General features: G+C 47.2%; 1 protein-coding gene, 1 long non-coding RNA gene and 2 other non-coding genes across 4 annotated transcripts; 1 reads left to right on the top strand and 3 right to left on the bottom strand.

Moving 5' to 3' along the window:
• Window positions 1–218: 218 nt before the first annotated feature.
• LOC139647320 (SH3 and multiple ankyrin repeat domains protein 1-like) lies at window positions 219–14,369 on the top strand (the record flags this gene model as incomplete). The annotated part of the gene is made up of 11 exons (XM_071523204.1): window positions 219–343; window positions 937–1,072; window positions 2,119–2,199; window positions 5,151–5,159; window positions 5,448–5,474; window positions 5,588–5,644; window positions 5,877–5,992; window positions 6,760–6,883; window positions 7,590–11,154; window positions 11,814–12,701; window positions 14,265–14,369. Coding segments are annotated over 11 exons (5,216 nt in total), but the record flags the coding sequence as incomplete, so codon positions are not given.
• Window positions 14,370–19,719: 5,350 nt separating this feature from the next.
• Window positions 19,720–21,346, bottom strand: LOC139647322 (uncharacterized). Its single transcript, XR_011695510.1, has 3 exons — window positions 21,325–21,346; window positions 20,083–20,126; window positions 19,720–19,848 (listed from the first exon to the last, which is right to left on the bottom strand). It is a non-coding gene; the product is annotated as an uncharacterized lncRNA (long non-coding RNA).
• Window positions 19,932–20,020, bottom strand: LOC139647324 (small nucleolar RNA SNORD88). The gene has a single exon (XR_011695512.1). It is a non-coding gene; the product is annotated as a small nucleolar RNA SNORD88 (small nucleolar RNA).
• On the bottom strand, window positions 20,193–20,284 carry LOC139647323 (small nucleolar RNA SNORD88). The gene has a single exon (XR_011695511.1). It is a non-coding gene; the product is annotated as a small nucleolar RNA SNORD88 (small nucleolar RNA).
• Window positions 21,347–21,982: the final 636 nt, after the last annotated feature.

Here is a 21,982-nt window from a genome sequence, read left to right as displayed (position 1 = left end):
CCTTGGTCAGCGGGTCAGACTTTGAGTCTGGCTGCAGAAGATCCTTGATGGACAAACAACAGCTCAGAATCTTCTCCTTCAGCCTCTGGAATCACACACACACACACACACACACACACACACACACACACAGACACACACATCCGATCATATATGATGTACAAGACAACAAGGTAACGTGTCCTCTCCTGTCGTATCGCCTCTCTCTGCGTCTCCAGCTCAGACTCCCATCGAAGAGTTCACTCCCACCCCGGCTTTCCCTGCCCTGCAGTACCTGGAGTCTGTGGACGAGGGGGGCGTGGCCTGGAGAGCCGGTCTCAGAATGGGCGACTTCCTGATAGAGGTACTGCCACGACTTAACCGTTGCATTATGGGGTTGGAAGAAGGGGTCAGGTATTACATATCCTCACGGGATGAAATAACTGGCAGAATTCCTACGCAGGTCTGGAGAAGTCTAGTAAATGAACTTGGTGATCTCCAGGTCTTGAAAAGTTTGGGAAATGCACTAAAGTATGGAAAAGTATTGTTGTGCAGTCTCAGTATATGTGACTTCAAGCTTCATGTCGTTGTGGACCCACTGTCTTTTCATATGTTGTGATATTTGTTGTTGTAAAGAACAATCTTTGGCTGCTATCAGCATACATCATATTGAAAATTGACTGAAAATTTCAAGTTCAATAAAGAAAATAAGGAAAGTAAGAGGTTTTTTTTAATGGAAAACATGTAGGAACCCTGGACTTAAACTACAACTAATATCTTCTCTCTATCTTTCTCTATCTGTCTGTCTGTCAATATTCTACTGAGTCTGAATGTTAGATGAACAGAATTGCCAAAGCATTTAAATACAACTAAAGAAAAATAAACCACCAGTACATGACAATAAACTCTCTCTGTCTCTCTCCCTCTCTCCCTCTCTCTCTCTCTCTCCTCGCCCAGGTGAATGGTCAGAACGTGGTGAAGGTTGGTCACCGGCAGGTCGTCAACATGATCCGGCAAGGCGGCAACAGCCTCATGGTCAAGGTTGTCATGGTAACCCGTAACCCCGACATGGAGGAGGGCTCCAGGAAGAAAAGTAAGAGGCGACCGGTCCCAGTGGTGGAACTGGTGGGGTGTGTTGGTGGTTAGGGTGATGGACAGGCGGGATGGCAGAGAAGAAGAAAACAGAATCTGCACACTTTCAGGGAAGAAAAGGGGAATGTCCAAACAGAGAACAATTTCATAAATAAAGTGAATAAAAAGTGTGGTCACAAAAAAGTGCAAAGCTTAGAGAACAAAGATCTTTCGGTTCTAACATGAGAACAAATGATGGGATATCCAAAATGCCCTTGTTTTCTTTGCGTTTTGCATTTGTGTGTTACTGTACTTTTTACTCACTTTATGTACAAAATTCTTCCTGTTTTGCACATTATGTATTAAAGTCAAAAACCAGAAATCAAGGAAAAGGAAAAATGTCCAAACAGAATCTTATGATGCAAACAAAGGAAGAATTTAACACATAAACTGAGTGAAAAGGTGCAAAACAAAGAAGTGTCAGTTATACCATTAACAGTTTGTTACAGAAATGTTTTTCTCTTTTAGTAATACAATCATCAGTTTGTTGTTATGGTTCAACCAAAATGTTTTTGGTCTCTATACTTGTTTTGTTATTGCACTTTTTATCCACTTTATGTTTTAAATTCGTATTTTTTTGCATCATACGTGCCCATCAAAAGACAGCATTGTGTTGCAAACAAGAATTGAATACATAATTTAATACAAAAACAAAAACATTGAGAAAACAACAACATTTTGTTATACCATCATCAGTTTGTTGTGATGGTATAACCAAAACATCTTTGTTCTCTGTTTTACACTTTTATGCAATATGTTTATGTAAAAAACCATCATGAGCTGAATGTTTGGATATTCTGTTTTTGTCCTGATTATATGCAGATTCCCTCCTCTCTTCTTGGTATATGAATACTTATTAATTTGGAATTTACGCACCAAAAGTTGACCATCATATCTTTTTAAAGAGTGCAGATGTACAGTACCCCATTTTCTGGATTTGTTTTTGAACAGCTTCACTTGACTGACCACTCTTGTCTCCCCCCCCCCCCCCCCACTCCCTCCCTCCAGTCCCCCAGCAGAGTAAGAGGCTGAGCACTCCGGCCATCGCCCTGCGCTCCAAATCCATGACTTCGGAGCTGGAGGAGATGGGTAAGAAATGGGTTTAGATAAAGATTTGGGGGGGTTAGGGGGTGGCAAAGAGGAAGATTAGACAGAGCAGAGAAGCAGACTGATAGGGAGAAGTAGACAAAGAAAGTAGAGAGTGCTTTGAAGAAGAAGAAGAAGAAGAAGAAGAAGAGGGAGGGGAGAAAAGTTGTAGGGTGGATATAGAATGAGGTGACGAGGAATGAAAGAAACAGTGTGAAACGGGAGTGTTGGGGGTTGCTAAAGATACTGAAGGTGTGAAGGGGAGTTGAGTTGGGGCTAAATATAGAGAGAAAGAAAGTGGAGAGGTAGAGAGAGAGAGAGAGAGAGAGAGACAGCGGTTAAACAGTGATAGAGAGCCGAGGAACGAGAGGAAAGGAGAGTGAGCAGGAGACAGCAGAAGATGGATGAGAGTCTCAATGCATTTCACTGTTCTTTCAGAGGTTCCACACTGTCACTTCCAGCACCCCCACTACAGGTAACCCCACCCAGAAAAAGTGTCCCCACCCACCCTGTGCTCCCTCTCTCACTGCCCCCCCCCCCCTCTCCGCCCCCCTCTCTGACCCCTTACCCCCCTGCACCCCCACTGCTCCCCAGCCAGCCCACAGCTTTAACCCCGACGCCCACAGACCAGTCTACCAGCCCTCAGTTCAAGACACACACACACACACACACACGCTGACACTCAGCAAGTGTTTGTTGCCAAGGTAACGCTGCAGGCGGGGGGCGGGGTGGGGTGGGGGGCACCTGAGAGGAGGAAGAAGCAGAGAGTTTTCATTCAGCCTCATTTCCGGGTGCCACAAACATCGTTGCAAATTGTCTGCTCTCAACGTATTAGCGTCAATAGACAAGTTGCAGGATTTGGCCTTCTGTTGCCGACATCTTCCCCTAAAAAAATTCTACAGTTTATTTAGACCAAATTACACCCAGGCCGAAGCTATTGTTAACACCCACGGCTAAAATTTACGTTTTTGTGATGAGTAATTTCTGAGGAAATCAGTTTTGTTCCTGGTCTGTTGCTGTGGTAACAGCGTTATGCGTGGCTATGCTCATACTGCCTGTGTGTGAGGCAAAAGAGGAGGAGCAGAGCGCATGGCGAGGGTCAACGCCCACATCTGCAGACCAGAATGTAGACCAGCGCTTTACATTCGACTCGGTTATCTTCTAAACACTGGCGGTCTTTGACGGCTGTGGCTGATGATTTATGAGCAGATGATATGTGGAGCTGGGAGGGGAAGCTGCGGGTCTCCCTGAGCTGGTCTCAGATCAGCACTCCAGACCTCCCTGGTACTTGTCCTTACAGACACTGACTGACACTCCCACACCCCCAATTCAATGTCCTGCCCCGCCGCTGTTAGCCAAAATACGACGGGGGCTAACCTGAGTGTAGAGATCAGCCCTTTGCTCCGTTCCCCCTCATCTCTTCCCCTCACCTGCCCTCTCTCTGTGGTCTGACTCCACCTGACCAGCACAGCATGAGCACCCAGTCCAAAACATAGGTATCAGTTCCCTAAAACCCCCACCCACCCCCTACCACCACCTGCAAACCAGTGCTCACTATATATTATATATTATTACCCCACACAACTACCAGTGGCACTAGATCTGTTATTATCTCATACAATCGCAACAGTAATATGTACTGAGCAAATGTAAAGGTGCTACATGAAGCATTTTGACAACAATACATCATTACCACATAAATTCTAAGATATTAGTGTAATTACTGTAAACAAATGAGACTATTGCAGAGAAGATTGCCTCTGCAATGCATTTCACATTGTGTGACACTGGGTTGGATTTGGCGGGAAATCTGCTTGATTGCTTTATGGCACAAAACAGGAAGAGGACGCTGTTCTTCAAGTGCAAACAGAGCAAGTAGCAGCAAACTGAGTAGGGCTCTTTGCAAGAGGAAGCAGCAGGGTTTATGGGAAATGTGGTCTTAATTTTAAGAAGCACTAGCACTAACAATACCACTGGCGTGAGATAGAGGCTACCGATCATCTCAACCATGGTCTTATTTGTTTACAGTATTAATACCAAGGTATCACAATTAATTTGATGTGATATATTGATGTTTAAAAATGCTGCATTGTTGCCTTTAATAAACAAGACATAAACAGAAGTAAATCATTTTATCCTTTTTAATGAGTTCAGTTTGACTCACTGTAGAGAGTAAAAAAGCCTAGTGTGCGTATTAAATATCCTAACTCCGTTGAAGCATAGGTGCCCAAGTTGCAGTGAGACACTTTATAACTTAGATCCCCTCTGCCTGCGCCTCCTTGCGAGTCAAGGTGAGAGGAGCACAATGTGTGATGAAGCCATGTCAGCCCCTGCCATATGCTTATTCTAATGCATTAGAATTCATTTAGCTGTGACGCCTATTAAACTATCTCACCTCTGTGATTGGTGCAGTGTCCCAGTTCACCTAGAAGTCACGCTGCAAGATAACAAGGACATTAAAATGGAAATCTTCCTGCAACGTGACCCCGAATCCTTGTTTTTCACGACGCTATTTCAAGCAAGTGTTGATTAAATATGTTTGGACACATTCTTATAATAATAACGCCTTATTTTTGCATCTACCTCATGTAGATACTGAGTCTAAATTAAGGTATACTGCAGAATAGTAGTAAGTGAGAAATGAAATTACTGCAAGTTCACAACCCTTTCATGCTCGATTTAACTACCGGACATTATTCAATTAAATAAAGCTCAATAAACTACAAATGATCAAAAATAACTGCTTGAGTATGGCAGAAAACCCTATCCCGATTCAGTCTACACACTCCAATGGACACACACCAATGGGTGCATACACTGAATGGTCACCTTTAATCCCTCCTGTGTACTTGTGTCCCGTTGCGGTCCAGTGTTTTAACTCCCTAACTCTGTCTTTCCTCTGTCCTCTCCTCTATCTTCACCTTAACGCCGGCTGGATCTTAACAACACAACAGTGGAGAGAGGTGGGAGTCATCTTCAGGCTAATTCCACGTGTGTGTGTGTGTGTTCAAGTGTGTTAAGAGTGAAGGAACCTATGTGTGTACGGCGTATTTACCGTAACATAACATGTGCATGCCCCGGCTGTGTTGACGTGTGGGTGTGCTGTACGTTCTCCTACATCTTAGACAGAGAAGCCTGGCGAGGTGACTCAGTTTGTTAGGCCCCGGGGAATATGATTAGTATTCACTGTAACAACGCTATCGCAGTTTCACTCCTGCCAAAACTTAAGTCTCCTTTTGTCCTCTTTCCAGCTGCTACCCCTTGGAAAAAAAAATCAGGTATGCTCTGGTGCACTCTCGCTTAACGCACTGTGTTTGTGTCCGTCCCAAAATGACTTAACCACTCGTACTTCGGCCACTCACTGGGTTTATTCTGCGTTTCCTCCTTTTAGAATTCGAGTCTTCACAAGTTACAGAGAAGAAGAGGACAGTCTATCAGATGGCTTTGAGTAAGGGAGCTCATGTTGTTGCATGTTTTGTCGTTTTTGGGCATGTTCTGCCCCTGTCAGTGCGTGTTGATCCTGAACCTCTCCCCCTCTTTCTCGCCCACCTTCGTCACCTCTGTCGCTTTCACTCATGTTTTCCTGCATTTTGTTCTCGCTGTCCATTCTCCTGTTTCATTGCCCTCTACCCCTCTTCCTCTTGTCTCTCCCTCTCCCTTTCCCTCTCTCTCACTCTCAGATAAACTTGATGAAATTCTTGCAGCAGCTCAGCAGACAATCAGCACCAACGAGGGGCCGGGGGCGCGGGGTCAGGTGGCAAAAAGAGACAGGGGACGAAGTTTCTACGGCAACGAGGTGCGTGTCATCCCTGAAATATTTGTGTGTGTGTGTGTGTTGACTGGTGACTGTCAGGTGACTGGTGACTGACTGAGGAACGGTTGACTAGTATGATCCCCCATTGGAAAATTGGGTTGTAATAGGATACAGCAAAGAGGAAGCTGGACTCAAAAACATTAGCCTCTCTTGTCCCTTTGGTATTCTTTGGTATAAAACATGCTGTGTGCAGTTTACTGACGTCAGGTTATATGATTTCTGGGTATTAAAGTCCTTAAATTTCAAAACGTTACCTTTCGCTCCCATTTGGAGCTGCCAAAGTGCAGTTTCCTGGTGCAGCTTTAAGTGGAAATATATAGTATGAATGAAAAGTATTAAACTATATAAGTGCAAATGCATGTGTGTAGGATGTGCAAAATAACAGCAGTTGAACATACTATAGATTAAAAAAACTGAATGAAAAATATATGAACAATGTAAAAAATTATTACAAAAATAAATGTCAAGATATATGCTATACATACCAAACAAACAAAAAATTAGAATATGAAAAATATGACAACGCCTCCACATTCAGGTACACTGTGTTCAAATCCACCCACAAGTAGGATTCATTTCCAACACTCAAACTGCTCAAATAAACTCTCCCCGCCCTCATATGACCGAATCCCTTTTTCTGCACAAACAGCCTCAATATGGCTTATTTTCATTGCAATGCATTGACTGTGTTATTAGTTCGTCTTTTCTTTTCCTCTGTTTCATTTCCAACCGCCCTTCCTTTTCGCCAGCCGAACTACGCGGATCAGTCTGGGATGGGGATGATGTCGTCGGGGCCGGGCCTCGGCTACGACCGTAGCCAGTACGCCTCGGGCCACGCCCCTCAGCACGGTATGCTGCGGCAGAAGTCCATCGGTGAGGCTGTCTGTTTTCCGTCTGCCCCTCCGTGCGCCTGTCTGTCTGTCCTCTAGACCAGTAGCGGTCCATACTGTGCCGACCTGTCTGTCTGTGGCCAACAATGTCTGTCCGAGTCCGCAGAGCACCGTACTTTGTATTGTATCTGTAGCTCACCGTATGCTGTGCACCTGTTCAGAGTTACCTGTGCTGTACTGTCTAGATAGGAAATTTGTCTGTCTTATACTCACTCTACTACTATTTGTTATATACAGTAGTGTCATTAATCTCCTTGCCTTACTCTGCTGGCTTAATTTCTGGTTTGCTGCTTACTAAGGCTTTGCTAACTCACACTGAAGTAGTTACTTGCTCTCCAGAGATCAACAAAACAAAAGCTGTTGTGTGACGCTGTTCAGCCGCTAAGTGTTTGTGGAACTGTTCAATAAAGTACTAACAGACTTACATACTAACAGACAGAATTGAGGACAGACTGGCTGGCAGGTAGATGGGCAGGCAGATTTAGACAGACACTCTCAGATATCACCCTCAACTTTTTTTCTTGCTGCACCCTCTTCCCCAAAACAACTTTCCCCCCTTTCCCTCATCCATCTCCCTCTCCTGCTCTCCCTCTACTCCCTCTGTATCCCTGTCTGCCTTTCGTTCAGACCCTTATTTGCCTTTTTCATCCCTATCTGTTTTCTCCCCGTTTGTGAACGCTGTACTGTAGGGGTGCCTGAGGAGGAGAAGCAGTTCCTGCATCCTCCGGCCGTGAAGTTTGCCCGCAGTCTGTCGGTGCCCGGCCCGGACGACATCCCCCCTCCCCCCACCACCGCTCCGCCAGACCCTCCGTTCTCCTCCGCCCCTCCGCTGGGCTGGAGAGGCAAGTCGTCCCAGCAGCCCTCCGTCTCCGTGTCCCAGTCCACCTCCACCTCTGCGCACTACCAGCTCTACTCGCAGTCTGTGCACTTCACCCACGGGGGCAGGGAGAGGGCGGGGGGTCCCAGCACCGGCCCCGGGGGTGGAGGGGTGGACCACGCGGCCCCGTACGCACACGCAACCGCCCACGCCGCTCAGAGCAGGACGGCCTCTCGGAAGGTCAGCTACCCGGGGGAGCCTGTTGGAGCCGGCGTAGCGGCTGCCGGAGGGGGCAAGGCAGCGGGTCTGAGGAGAGGCTACAGCACCGCCGTCCCCCCCTCCAGCATCGCCACAGTAATCCCCCAGCAACAACAGACTACCCAGAGCCAACCGCAGCGGGGAGACCGCAGCGCAGCCGGGGCCGGAGCAGGGGTTCCTAAAGGAGGGGCCCGGAGAGGTAAGGGCCCGTTGGTGAAGCAGTCCAAGGTGGAGGACCTGCGTGTGGGCCAGGGGACGCTGGGGGGCAAGGGATCGGTGGAGAAGAGCTCCATCCCCATTCCCACGATCATTGTCAAGGCCCCCTCTACCAGCAGCAGCGGTCGCAGCAGCCAGGGCAGCAGTGTGGAGGCCGACCCTACTCCTTCGGGGGAGACAGACGGAGTCAAAACGCCCCACGCACCTCCTCCCTCTACTGCGGCTCCACAGCCCCCCGCCCCACCCTCCATCCCGGCCCCTCCGCCCCCGTCCTTGCCTTCTATCCGAGCCCAGGATAACCTGGACTATACCAGCCAGTTCGGGGCCGCCATTGTTGGCGCAGCCCGCCGAGACAGAGAACGCTTCCATGAAGCCCGGAGAAAGAGTGCCTCCTTTTTCATGTCTGCGGAGGAGGATGTGGGTCTCGTGGGAACTGGAGGAGTGAGTGGTGGAGGAGCAACAAGGACTCAGGTCTCACAGCAACAGCTTAGCGCCCAGCCTGAAAGCTCCTCCACGCGGCTGCGGCCGTCCAAGTCCATCGACGAGGGCATGTTCTCTGGGGACACCTTCATCCACCACACCCGCAGTATGCCTCCGGCCTTCGGCCTGCCTGAGTACTCCTCCCCCGCCGTGGACTATCAGCCCAAGTCTGTGCCTGCTGAGTTCTACGCAGCAGCAGCAGGCAGGCAGCCAGCGCCGTCCACCACCACCTTCATCCACCCTCTAACAGGGAAAGTGCTGGACCCCACGTCACCGCTGGGCCTGGCCCTGGCTGCCAGGGAACGCGCTCTGAAGGATGACGGACGGTTGAGGAGGGGAACTGAGCACCACTTCACCCGCCAAATGTCCAGCGTCGTGTTCCCTTCGTCGACTGTCACCTCTCAGCCCGTGTCGTCCGCTGCCCAGTCCTCCAGCTCCTCCTACCTGGTCACCTCCTCCTCTCTGGCTGCCACCACGCCCAGTGTTGGCCGCCCGCCCTCACCCAGAATTCTCAGAGGGGCTGGGGGCGTTTGGGGTGAGGACGGCAGTGGAGGAGAGAGGGAGCGGGAGGGAGGAGGGGCCCGAGAGGGGCTGAGAGTTCGCTTCTCTGAGGACCAAACGGTCCACACGCACCACTACCAGGCCCAGCCCTATCAGCCAACCTACAAGGAGAGGGAGCGGGAGAGGTCGAGAGACAGGGAGAGGGAGAGGTCGAGAGAGAGGGAGAGGGACAAAGAGAGAGAGGGGTACTTGAGGAGAGCGGAGCAGGCTGCAGCTAATGCAGCTGCGGCCGATAGTGCTGCTCAGCAAGCGTCCCAAACCTCTCAGCAGCCTCGGAGGCCCTCTTTCCTCAGGATGGAAAGTGAAGCCGGTGCCTACATCCTGTCCCTCACCCCTCCCTCTCCTCCAGCCACCAGTACCCAACAGGGTGGAAGCGGTACTGGGAGCACTGGGAGTGGCCTGATGGTCCTCCCTCCTCCTGCCCCCTCAGTCGACGCAGACGACGAGTTTGTCTTTGCGGACCCTCTCCCCCCTCCCTTAGAGTTTGCTAACAGCTTTGACAGAGGACTCGGGGGAATGTCAGGGTACACACAACGCGGGATGATCGCCAACAGCCTGGCCTCCCGCCAACAGCAGCCCCCACCCCCTCCCCCTCCCCCTCCTCCTCCACCGCCTCCGCCGCCTCCACCCCCCCAAAAAGAACCTTTCATAGGCGGGTTTCCTGCTCACACACCCCTGCCCTCGCCCCAGGCAGGGGACTCCACCGCTTCCAGCCTCACGTCTTATGACAGCGAGGTGGCTAACTTGACCCAGTCGGCTCCCTCCCCCTCCCAGACGTCGCCCAACCCTCTGCCCCCTCCCTCGCCCTCTACCCTCCAGCCCACCATAGCGGGACCCCCGCCTCCCCCATCGGTCTCGCCGCCGCCTCCGCCCGGCTCTTTTCACAGACCTTTCTCCATGTCCCACCCCCACCACCTGTACAACAGCACCCACACCCCTGGACGCTCCTCCCCAACGCCTCCCCCTCACACCGTCGCGCCTCCTCCGGCCTACCGCGGCCCCCCGATGCCCTCCTCCGCCGCTGCCGCCTCTGCTCCACTTAGGGGCGCCGCCTCCCTTGCCACGACCGCTAGCTGTGCCACCGCAACCACCACTGCTGCCACCACCACAAGCACCTCCGCTCAGCTCCACCAGGAGCGAACGCACGCCACACACGCCACGCATGCCGCCTCATCCGCCGGCGTCACGAGCAGCCGCAGGATGGGGGAGCACCACCGTCCTCCCCCCGCCGCCAAGACAGGAGAGTCCCAGGAGACGGTGGTGGACTCTGGGATTGAAGAGCTGGATAGTCGCAGCAGCAGCGACCACCATCTGGACAGCATCCTGGCTCTGAGCGGAGCTGGGGTCAGAGATAGGCTGGACCGAGGGGAGAGGGGAGTCGGCGGGAGCGGAGGGGGAGGTGGGACGGGGGAAACGGAGAGGGGAGGAGATTTACTAGAATCTTACATGAGCTACCTGGACGGACAAACTTTTGAGATGCAGAACGCCACAGCGGCAGCCTCCACCTACCCAAAATCCAACAGGTTCAGAGAGGGAGGTCGCGCCGGAGATCTACGCAGACAGACCAGCACCGCCCCCGCCTCCTTCCACTCCCACCGACGGAGGGAAGAGCAGGAAGAGGAAGACGTTGATGAGGGAGAGGCGGAGGACGAGGGCCAGGATAGTTATGGGATGAGGGACACGCAGAATTTGGGACGTCCCACGTCGCCGTACTTTGATCGCCCACGCACCCCTGAGATGAAGCCTCTGTGGGGCGAGGGGCAGATGGCCGGTGAAGGACAGTCTGGGACATTTCTGGAGGGGAGGAAGATTTACCCCCCTGCCTCCAGTATGAAGCCCAGCATCATCAATGAGCTGAGCAGCAAACTGCAGCAAAGAGGCAAGGACAACTGGAGCAGCCAGAGACCGCTGGGCAGACACAGGTACGCCTCAGTACGAGTTTTGATTTTGTGTTTTTCAGTGTCACAGCATGGCCGAGGTCTGTTGTTGATCCTGTGCATGTCGATGTAGGGAATCGTCATTCTACTCTATGTTCATGCTAGTTTTACCTGTGTGAACACATCGATGTGCCATGTGCTACTTGTCGTGACTGATGTTCAAGCTTTCTGTGATTAACAGTGTACTGTCTGGTTGTGTCTTGTGTAAGTGTTCTGTCTATACTGTGTAAAACCTCTCCTTTTTTTATGTCCCTGGCTTTTTTCCATGTGTCTCTCTCAGAAGCAGAAACAGGTAATAGAGCTACTTCCACACTCCCTTCTTCGTCTCACTTTCTGTCAGGATGAACATAAAACTTTGACACCGGGTTGAATTTACAGCCTGTTGTGCGACAGTAGAGAAGGAGAGGAAACCATGTTTAACACGGCACATCTCTAAGAGTGTTGATTTATACAGACTTTCTGTCTGGTGGTCTGATCAAGTTGTTAACAGTATAAAATCATTTTAATCCAGTGGTGTTCAGAAGTAGCTGGTAAATGAGTACAGAGTGAAACAGAGTGTTTTATTACCATCTCCCTTGATGTGTGTGCATGTATATCATCGTTTTGTCTGCTATATAACCATTTCTCTTTTTCTCCATACACAGGTTTTCGGAAGACTCAGCCTCAGCTCTGAGCCCCCCCTCAGTTCGCTCCCAGTCTCCCTCCCCGGTCTCGTTGTCCCAGCCAGCGCTGTCCCCGTCCCCGACCCCTGCCTCCCAGTACCCAAGCTGGGCTCGCTCCCCGTCCCCTCAGCCACCGTCTGCCGCTCAGCCTCCACGTTCGCATTCCCCTCTGTCCCCAACATATTCCCCTTACCCCACCTCCCCGAAACACAGACCTGTCTACCGGACCAAAGCCCTGGAGTTCCAGTTCATCCCCAGTCGGGAGTCCCGCAAGGCAGAGTCCCACATCCTCCAGCGGAGGCGAGCGCCCAGCCCCCTCATCTCCCCGTCAGAGAGGCCCAAACTGGGCCCGCCACGCCCCTCCTCCCTCCCTCTCCTCCCCACCACGCCCCTGTACAGCGCCATGTACGACCTCCGAGGCTCCATCACCCCTCCGTCGCCCGGGAACCCCCTGGGAGACCCCTACTTCTCACCCTCGCCTCCCCTGTTCGCCCCCTCGGGTGCCCCTCCTCCTCCGAACTCCACCTTGGTGGTTTCTCGCTCCCTCTCGCCAACTCACTTCCTGTCCGGGACGTCTTCCCCGCCCCTTCACCCGCTCCCTCCGCCACCCTGCCTGAGTTACCCCCACCTCCCGCCCCCCTCGCCTACCAAGCCCTTTGCCTCCAAGCCGCTGCCCTATTGGACCAAGTATGACGTGGCCGACTGGCTGGGATACCTGAACCTGGGCGAGCACAGGGAGCGTTTCCTGGACAACGAGATCGATGGCACCCACCTACCCTCCCTCACCAAGGAAGACTACCTGGATCTGGGGGTGACGCGCGTGGGGCACCGCATGAATATCGAACGTGCCCTGAGGAGAGTGATGGACAGGTAGGCCTGGGGACACACTGCACTACCTTTTAGGCTGATTATAGCCACAATTTGGCCGTCGCAACTGATTTTCAAAATCGGACAGAGTCAGTACTAGTTTGTCCAATCACACAGGGCAGTCAGCACAGATGGTCTGTGAGGATCCAGGAATCTCTTGACTCACAATCCAGACAGGACCACCCCAATTATTTGAAATGTGTTTGATTTTTATGACTCAAATCTTAACAGAAAGCAGGAATAACCAGTGCAATTTGAGCATGGCAGATAGCAAAATAAAGGTGCTGTGTAGCATTTTTAAACATCAATATATCATTGTCAAATTAATTGTGATACCTTGGTATAATTACCGTAAACAAATGAGACCATGGTCGAGACGAATGGTAGCTTCTATCTGACACCAGTGGTGTTGTTAGTGCTATGTTTCTCAAAATTGAAGAATAAGGCCGGTGTTTTTTCATGCATTGCTTACCGTCAACAAATCCTACGAAAATAACAAAATCAGCAATGATTTTGTTTTGCCAGCAAATCTCGTCCATGTAGCTGATGCCTAATGAAGCCATGTCCCAGCAGCCATAGAACTCCACTGTATTAAAAAAGTGATTAAAAACACGTCAAAGAGCCATGCCGTTGCTCTGGGCAGCATGTTTCATCATCACGATGCATTGGGCCAGCCGACTTTTTCCTCAAACAACTTAATAAGCCGGCTGTAAACACTTTGCGATCTCAGGAAAGTAGTTCCGTGGCACCAAAAATAGTCCCCGGCGTAATGAAGAATTTGTTCCCATTTGAATTTGATTTGGTAATAACTACAACAGTCTGACTTTTCGTGGTAACAGTTAGCGATTTTTAAAATTGAAACTATGTCTTTGTGAGCTGTATTTCAAGGTTTTTAGCTTACAATTGGAGCCAATGACTGCCGGGTTGACGGCTAAAAACGGTACGTGGGAAGTCTGAAAGTAACGCATTGTTGATTTTGTTATTTTCATAGGATTTGTAGACGGTAAGCAATGCATTAAAAAACACCGGCCTTATCCTTTAAGACCACATCTCCCATAAACCCTGTTGCTTCCTCCCCCCGCCCCCCTCCCTGACATCACTCTGAGTGCGTTTGTTTTCCATTTCTCTTTACTGAGGAGGATAAACATGTTGGAGGTGATTCTTCCATCGGCCTTTCAGTCCTTCCACCTTCTGCCTGAAACTCTTTAGCTTTAGCTCAGTTTGTGCTGGAAGAACAGCGCCCTCTTCCTGGGTTGTGCCATAAAGCAATCAAGCAGAATGTCTTAATGATTAATTGGTGTTACAAATCAACACATAGACCTTTTAAATGTGGACCTTTTAAATGTGTATGTCCAACTTTTTTACCGTCTGTTCAGTCATGTAGTGTGTCCCCAGCTTAAGAGACACCGTAGTTTTCTAACAAACAAATAACTTCTTCTGTCTTGCATAATCAGATTGATGTTTTTAAATGCATGAGCAACTCAGATCTCTGCCGCAGCGTCCGTTATCGTTTCACACAAATCACCAAATGTCAAACGCGACCTCTGTCTGTCCTTCTGTCCGCAGGCTGTCCAGCAGCCCGTTTCCCATCTCTGTTCTCTCACCTCGGAACGGACGGACTGAGAGGAGGAGGGACGATGGGAGTCGGAGCTGAGGTTGCAAACGGAGACGGAGGGGGAGAGAGAGAGAGAGAGAGAGAGAGAAAGAAGGAGGGGTTGGAGTCAATGAGGGAGGAAGACACAACTGCTGCTATCCACGGTGGATTCACACAACAAATGAGGGGGGACCAGATTTCACACGAAGGAAGGAGGAGTCGAGTCCCAAAGGGAGATGGAAACACAGGGATGGAAAAAGGGCTGACGATCCATTAAGACACCGGCTGGCGCTCCCCAGTTTGTCGCAGGCTGATTTACACAAATACACTCTCCACATGCATGCACAGCCACACACACACACACACACACACACACACACACACACACACACACACACACACCGATCCACAAACAAGCAACACAAACATCCTCTCATCCACAGACAAACGTACACGAAGACGCAACGGCTGAGGCAGCAGATATTACGAAATACTAGTAAAGAATAGTGACGAAACTTAACCAAATACTTGAGAGGAACAATCAAAAGCCAATTCGCTTTTTCCTTTCTTTGTTTTTTTTTTGTTTTTTTTTGGTTTCTAATCCGAGCAGTTTGTGTCGTCGGCGAGCTGGAGAAGAAAAGAGGTGTCCCTTCGCTGTGCAGCCATCTTGTTGAACAGTCCTCTTGCCCCTCAGCAGGCTGGTCAAATCCGTTCAGGTTTAAAAGAGTGGAACCACCCAAACCGTATTTAGAGTGCAATCAATGACAACCCCTCCCCCCCCGCGTGAGTGGCTGTTAGTGTTAAAACGCCGTCTCTAGATCCGCCTGAGTGTTGTTTAAGATGAATTATGGAGAAGAATGGGGATGAATGAGGCTCTGTCTGTCTGAAAGGTGAATGTAGGACGATGCGGGGCGGCTTCCACGTCCCGAGAAGAGACGAAGGCGCAGACGGACCTCGCCGTTCCTTAGTCAAACGGGGAAAATCCTACCTTGCGATTGGTTTGGGCAAAGGAAAGCTCACTGTATGCTTGGCTGTGATTGGTTGTCTTGTTTTTACCTCACCACTGGTAGGGCTCTGGCCTCACTGAAGGTCCTGTGATCAGGATCGTTATATTTCTCTATAGCTCTTTATCATCTTAAGTCTTATAATGACGTATATACAGACTGGTCACTGTATCACAAATTTGTAGCAAAAATAAGTGCCCAGACCAACAACATAAAAAAAAAAAAACATGAAACACACTGATTTGCACACACAGGCACACAAGTTACTACCACACACGCGCTTGCATGCATACACACACCCATAGACACACACACACACATATACACGCACGCAAACACTTACCGGTGTTTGCGTTAGAATTTATGGGACACCTTATATATACACACACTTATATGTTTGGACCCAAGATGTACTCGTACAAAGAGGAGACGGACTGTGCTTTCAGTTGTTTTTCGACGGGATACGTGACAATGTGAAGAAAAAAAATCTCCCCGAGGATTTCATTTAACCGAGAGAGAGAGAGAGAGAGAGAGAGACTTCCTCAGCATCGAAGCGAACCGCTGTACAACCGCTCAAACGTCCCGTCCGAGGGGGAGAGAGTGAGAGAGAGAGAGAGAGAGAGAGAGACTGCAAAAGGAGAGGGGAGGGGGAAGAGGAAAAACTGCCATTTCTTGCTCTTTCCCCACCCAATCCCCCCTGCTCCTTCTCAAGCGTGGCCCTCTCTCGACGAGCCCAGGAGGAATCAGCCACCCAGCCGACGGGGTCAGAGGGAAACGCTTATATCAAGTTTTAATACTATGATTGTTCTTACAACAATTTTTAAACTTTAAATGGGAATACTGGAATACTGATATTGATATGAAGAGATTTATTGTTACTATTTATCATTACTATCATCGTCCTTACTGTTATTATTGCTTCCGATAAGAGTTCCCAGTCTCTGCCCTCGCCGGCTGAGACGGCGCTCTTGTGCAGTCAGTGTATTTTCTGACTGTGTAGTGAAGATAATCGTGTACCGACAGAGCGGTGGTTATATATTTATGGGTGTTTTTGAGTTGAAAGATGCATATTATTTCGAGCAATGTACGTTTACATTGCTTCTATGTAACGATAAGAAACACCGCAACTTAATGTGAAGCACATTTTCGAGTCACTTCATGTTCCTTTTTACTTCGTTCCCACTCTGATTTGACACTGGAGGAGAAAAAGGTTTTTTTTTTGTGTTTTTTTTGTCAAACTGTGAAGATTTACTCCACATTTCACTTTGACCTGTACGGCCTCAAAATATATCCTCACTCTTTTAAAAAAACAAAACAATGATGTTAGTTGCCACTTGACATTATGCAGATGATGAAAATGTAGCAACTGTTACTCTGGGGATGCCCACATGACGCACGCTGATGTGAAAATCATGCATCTCTTTGTTTTAACCCGTTCTTTTAAGTGATTATTTCATCCAATAGCCACGCCCCCTTTTACTTGATCTTTTCACATACAGAAACTCCATTGGTTTTCTGTGTCCTGATTTGCAAATCTTGCTCCGATATCCTTGTTATTCTCATTATTTTCTCATCGGCTTTCATGTTACATTGACATGCCATTAAAACAACCTCAGTCCTGCTCTTCTCACTGTTGCTGAGATCTAATATAAGGGCTCTTTCATGACCTCTCTACCTTGAACAACACTTCACCTCTCCTGCTACTTGTGAGTCCTGAAACACGTCAAACGTGTGTTTTGCATCGGGGCAGCGGCGGGGGTTTGACTCTCCCGCCGGGCCCTGCGATCCTCAGTCTATTTTTGCAAATAGATAATAGTTTTCATAGATCATTTTTGCTTACAATGCACATACACACGAGTTATAAATTCAGATGAGCAAAGGTCATTGAGGGGATTTGTGTCTGTAGTCGCACTATGCCGGTGGTCAAGGAGAGATCGTATTCAAATGCAAGGGAAATAGCAATAAGGACGATGAAAATAATGGTCATCCTAATTATGGTTTAAGATGTAAAAAAAAAGTCTCAAAAGTTCTAAAGAATCTCTGTCTTCCAAATAATGTTTAACATGAAAAGGTACAATGTATTTGTTATTTAACTGTTCTGCTTTCTATACAGTTCGACCCATTCTCGACATCCATCCCCTTCCACCGCACCGACCTGACAGCGTCAAGAGCTCCACTCTGTTTTTTGCACATAGTTTGCATCTTCCCGTTTGTATAAAGCACCTTCTGCAGTCGCTGAGATGTGCCAGTACGCTCACAGCTCATGGTTTATTACCAGCATATTATGCAATGACCCTATTCCCATTAGCAAAAGAACTGCAACTTTTCACATTTCCTGCTCACAGGTTTTGAAGTAAACTCCAGCCAAAACGGGATGTTTTTGAAGGGTGAGCAAGCAGAATCTGGCTTCTTATCCGAACTCGATGCAAAGCCAGATTCTGCTTTTTTACATCAGGTCTCTCAAATATGCCAAATGTGGGGAAAAGCGCATTTTTGCTAGTGTAAATAGGGCCCATTCATCACATTTACCCTTGGCTAAGCAAGGAATCACCAATACATCTGTTCTTGCTGCTACAATAATGCCGTCTTTCACTTGAGTAGATGTGGTGACAGAGACAAAGTTATTTTGCTGAAATCTTTTTGTTCCTTTCCTTGCATTAAGTAACTATGATAGAGAACGATGGCTCATTATGGCTGAAAAAGGCAAGATCCGAGGGAATCGGTCCGACTCTATAGAAAGCATCTCATTTCCTTTAAGAGATCTTTTAAAAAATGAAAATATGAACTGACGAAAGGTAACTTACAGAATATATATGTATATGTGATATACATATACGCACATTCATATAAACATATATGAATTTCAAATGTTTTAAGAGATGAATAATAAATTGTTAGAATTATAATAAAGATACAAAGTTCTAAGTTATCATGTGTTGCCTGGTTTGTTGAATGAAACAGTATCTGATTTCATTTTCATCTGGACACTCTGGTTGTATTTTCACTACTCTATGAAACTAGACCCTGAAGATAAAGTCTGGAGCCAAATAGCTGTGGGCTTCACAGCTTCAATGTGCCAGTTCATACTTCTCTACAGTTTCAGCACTGCTCCATGTAGTTCAGATCTATTCCATGGTTGGTTTTATTCAACCGGAATTTCAGATTGATGAGCAAGAAGTCGGCTTGAACCAATATGTAATTTAGTAATGTATTTTCTTACTCCGCAATTTAATAACCCATGTTATAAAAAAAAAACCCTTACATCTCTCCCCTTAGCTTTTGTTGTATTCCTTTTCCTAGCACTCCTGACAAGATCATTTACAGAAATATAAGCACTAAGATCCTCACCTTTGTAAATACAACACAAATGAATTAACCAAGCATTATGGCAACTGGATTCTGTTCATTTGGTTTGTTATTTGCCAAAGACAAACATTTAGTTTGTAGGTGATTCTATGATCTATATACTGAGTCTGCAGGATGAGGATGTAAATCATGACCCTGTTGATTTTGTGTCCTGTGTGACCCATCTGGTTTTAATTGTATTGGAACACTAAGGACATGGTGATTGATTATAGAAGGTCACCTCCTGTTCCTAGTTAGTTATGAAAGACATGGAACTAATGAACAGCTACAGATGTCTGGCAACTGTTGGACATTAAAAGTTGTTTATTTACACAAGAAATTTCAGTGTGAGAACTGCCATTTTGAGTCTTTGAAGAGTTTTATTGAATTAAGTTTTAACCTTTTCTGTAGTCAGCTGGTTTAGCAGCCTTAGCGTGAGATGAGAACAGTTTTAGTAGTCCAGTGAGAAAGCGGCTGGTAGAGTCATTGGGGTGAAAGGCATGTGGGGAGGAAAGCAAACGTCATCCTTGGCTGCTCTGTCACCCTCTGCAGGAAGAGTGAGCTGTACTGTGACAACCAAGAGGTTCAGGAATACATTCAGCCAAGTGGCCAGAAAGAGATGTGGTGGAATCAAAATCTATTTAACTAGACATTAAGTTCTACAGTATTCCTTCTCTTGTGCTTATAGGATGATTAGAGAGCATTATATAATATCTGAGAGGCCTACAATGATATCAAGTTTATGCCAGTAGATGGAAAGGTACACACTACACTTCCTCTTGTACTTACAGGATAAAGCCTGGCATACAATTGCCACTGTACGAGTACTAAGATTTGTTTTGTGTTCTACATTTTAAAATGTCCTTAATGGTTTTTAAACCTTACTGCATACCAAATTTCCCTCTTGGGACAATAAAGATAAAGACTTAATGATTGAGCAGTTTCCAAACATGAGCCATTGACATCTACCAAGACATGACCTGCATGTAAATGTAATGAATCAAGAGTAAAGTTGAAGTAAGCCAGTCAACTTACAAGACAGAAAATTCAGTGGAGGCAAATTTTATTTTTGATATAACAGGGCATATACAGGTAAAGATGCACACTACAAATTGTTCAAGATGTAACTAAAATCTACAAGAGTACAACTCCTAGCAGCCATTTTTACCATGTGGTTAACAAGACAGCATCTGCAGCAGGTCCGTATCTGCAAAGAAGACAGAAGAAAGGAAACTGAGTAATTCAACTTCATAATCATCCACACAAGATTTAATCCATTTGTAGCCAGTCTGTCTCCTCAGACTCTGCCTTGTCAGGGGCAGAGCAGCACTTTATCAACATTGAGTCTCTGAGCCCAGTGCTAAACATCACAAGAGATACCATGGATCGGTCTGCTATTAAAAAGCTACAGTTACAGGTGATGTGGATATTTAGTACCAACCTGGTCCAGGTTCAGTCTTGGAGAGGCTTCACTTGCTTCATGACCTGAGGAACAAGAGCAAGTGTTACTGCATTGCCATGTGAGCATCGATTAGACAGTTTGCATGCAGTTTTCTCCTCAGGAACTCTGGCTTGTCAGGGCCAGAGATGCACTTTTGTCACCATACTGACTCAGAGCCCAGTGCAAGTCATCAGGGGAGAGGTGAACAGATGAGCTGGTAGCACATGGGCAGAAAGCACCACTGTCTACCTGCAACAGCTGGTAATGAAGCCAGGGACACAGGAATATAAACCCACCTAAACACATTTTACCCACGCATGATCCAAATTCACAGCAAGCAGTATGATATAAATTGCATAAAAATTCTAGAGGTAGAGAGGTAGTTGGCATCTCATTCACAAGAATCAGCTTTAGCACCAAACTGCATCAGAGTTAGCCAGTTAGCTAACGTGCTACCATGCAGGCTTGCCACATGTAGCTAGGCCCCGCTGTGTTACACATGCTAACTGCCAAGCTAGCTCAGTTGCTAATAAACACATGTTGACAGTATGGGACCATTCTAAAAAGTAAGTTTAGTGGTGATATTTTGGATTTTCAAGTGTTGCTCAATGACGGCTCCAGATTCCGTTATGCCTAGCCCCCTGTACTTTTATGAAGCACGTCACGCCAAACGTCATTCAAAAATCTGGCAGTTGAATGTTGCCTTGCTTAACGGCAAACCATACATACCCCATAAAACATGATTTTAGACCTTTTCTTAGTCGTTAAGTTTATTTTGTAAAATCGGCATAGAAGTGATGCACCAACCAGCCTTTCATTTCAGTAAAACCCCCAACTTTTACAAATGGTCCACGCTGCTCGCTCCCGCCCTGCGCGGTGCACCTTCATGGAAACAGCGTTGAGAGAACTGAAATAACCACGAAACCAAGTCTAAATGTGACTGTTTGGGATCGGGTGCATGCCAACTTGAAGAGTGAATGTTAATTCGTAAAAGATGTTCTGTGAATAATATAACGTTTGCCGATAAACAACACATCACAATGCAATTTCTGAATGAAATTTGGCGACACACTCTCTCCATACAGAGTCTGGACCTGGATCATACCAACTGATTAGTAGATAAACTAGATAACCGCCACTACATTGCTGTTAATAGCAATCAATTGTCAAAATATGCTATAATTCTCTCATAAGCCACCATGTCACATTTAGCAAACAAGAACAGAGGAGAAGAACTCTTACCGACTCCACATGAACATCAGGCGTGAACAGGACAGCTGCAAGAGTAAAATGGCTCATTTTATATGAGCCTCACTAAGGACCCCTACCATGTAGTGGCCTAAGATATGCCTTCTCAAAAAACCTTCATTGTGCTTCTCAAGTTTGTTCATTTAAAAACTTAAAAGCCTCTGTTGAGCAGTTAGAACTGTACTTGTGTAGATGTGTTTTTTTTTTTTAAATCAACACTCCTTTTATAGTCTGTACTGTACTTCATGTTACTAGTATTTACTGTAATAGTTTTACTGTACATTCTTTTCAGGTATGATGTAATAGGCAGTTGTAGACTATACATAAAATCATTATGATTTCTATTTGGGAGCAACAAGGCATGTCTGTACATTTCAGTGAGACACTGTTTTCCTTTAGTAAGATTTAAGTATAGCATTACCCTCACTCTGACATCAGTAAATTTTAACTGAAGTAAACATGCTTCTACTTCAGTAAAACAATTCAGAACTCTTTCCATCCCCTTTACTCCACTAATTTTCCAGAAGAAGAACAAGGCTACTCTTCAGTAAAAATCACTATAGGCCTAATACTCCTATAACATTCCTATAGGGACTTACAGTATAACTAGGGTACATCATAGTGAATTTAAAGTGTATATAACCTTGTTAGT

Source organism: Centroberyx affinis, unplaced genomic scaffold, assembly GCF_046629955.1.
Source record: "Centroberyx affinis isolate AG114_WGS23_722 - 3 ecotype Tasmania unplaced genomic scaffold, CSIRO-AGI_Caff_v1 ptg001076l_1, whole genome shotgun sequence".
Taxonomy (NCBI): Eukaryota; Metazoa; Chordata; class Actinopteri; order Beryciformes; family Berycidae; genus Centroberyx; species Centroberyx affinis.
This window is presented reverse-complemented; position numbering and strand designations above follow the sequence as displayed.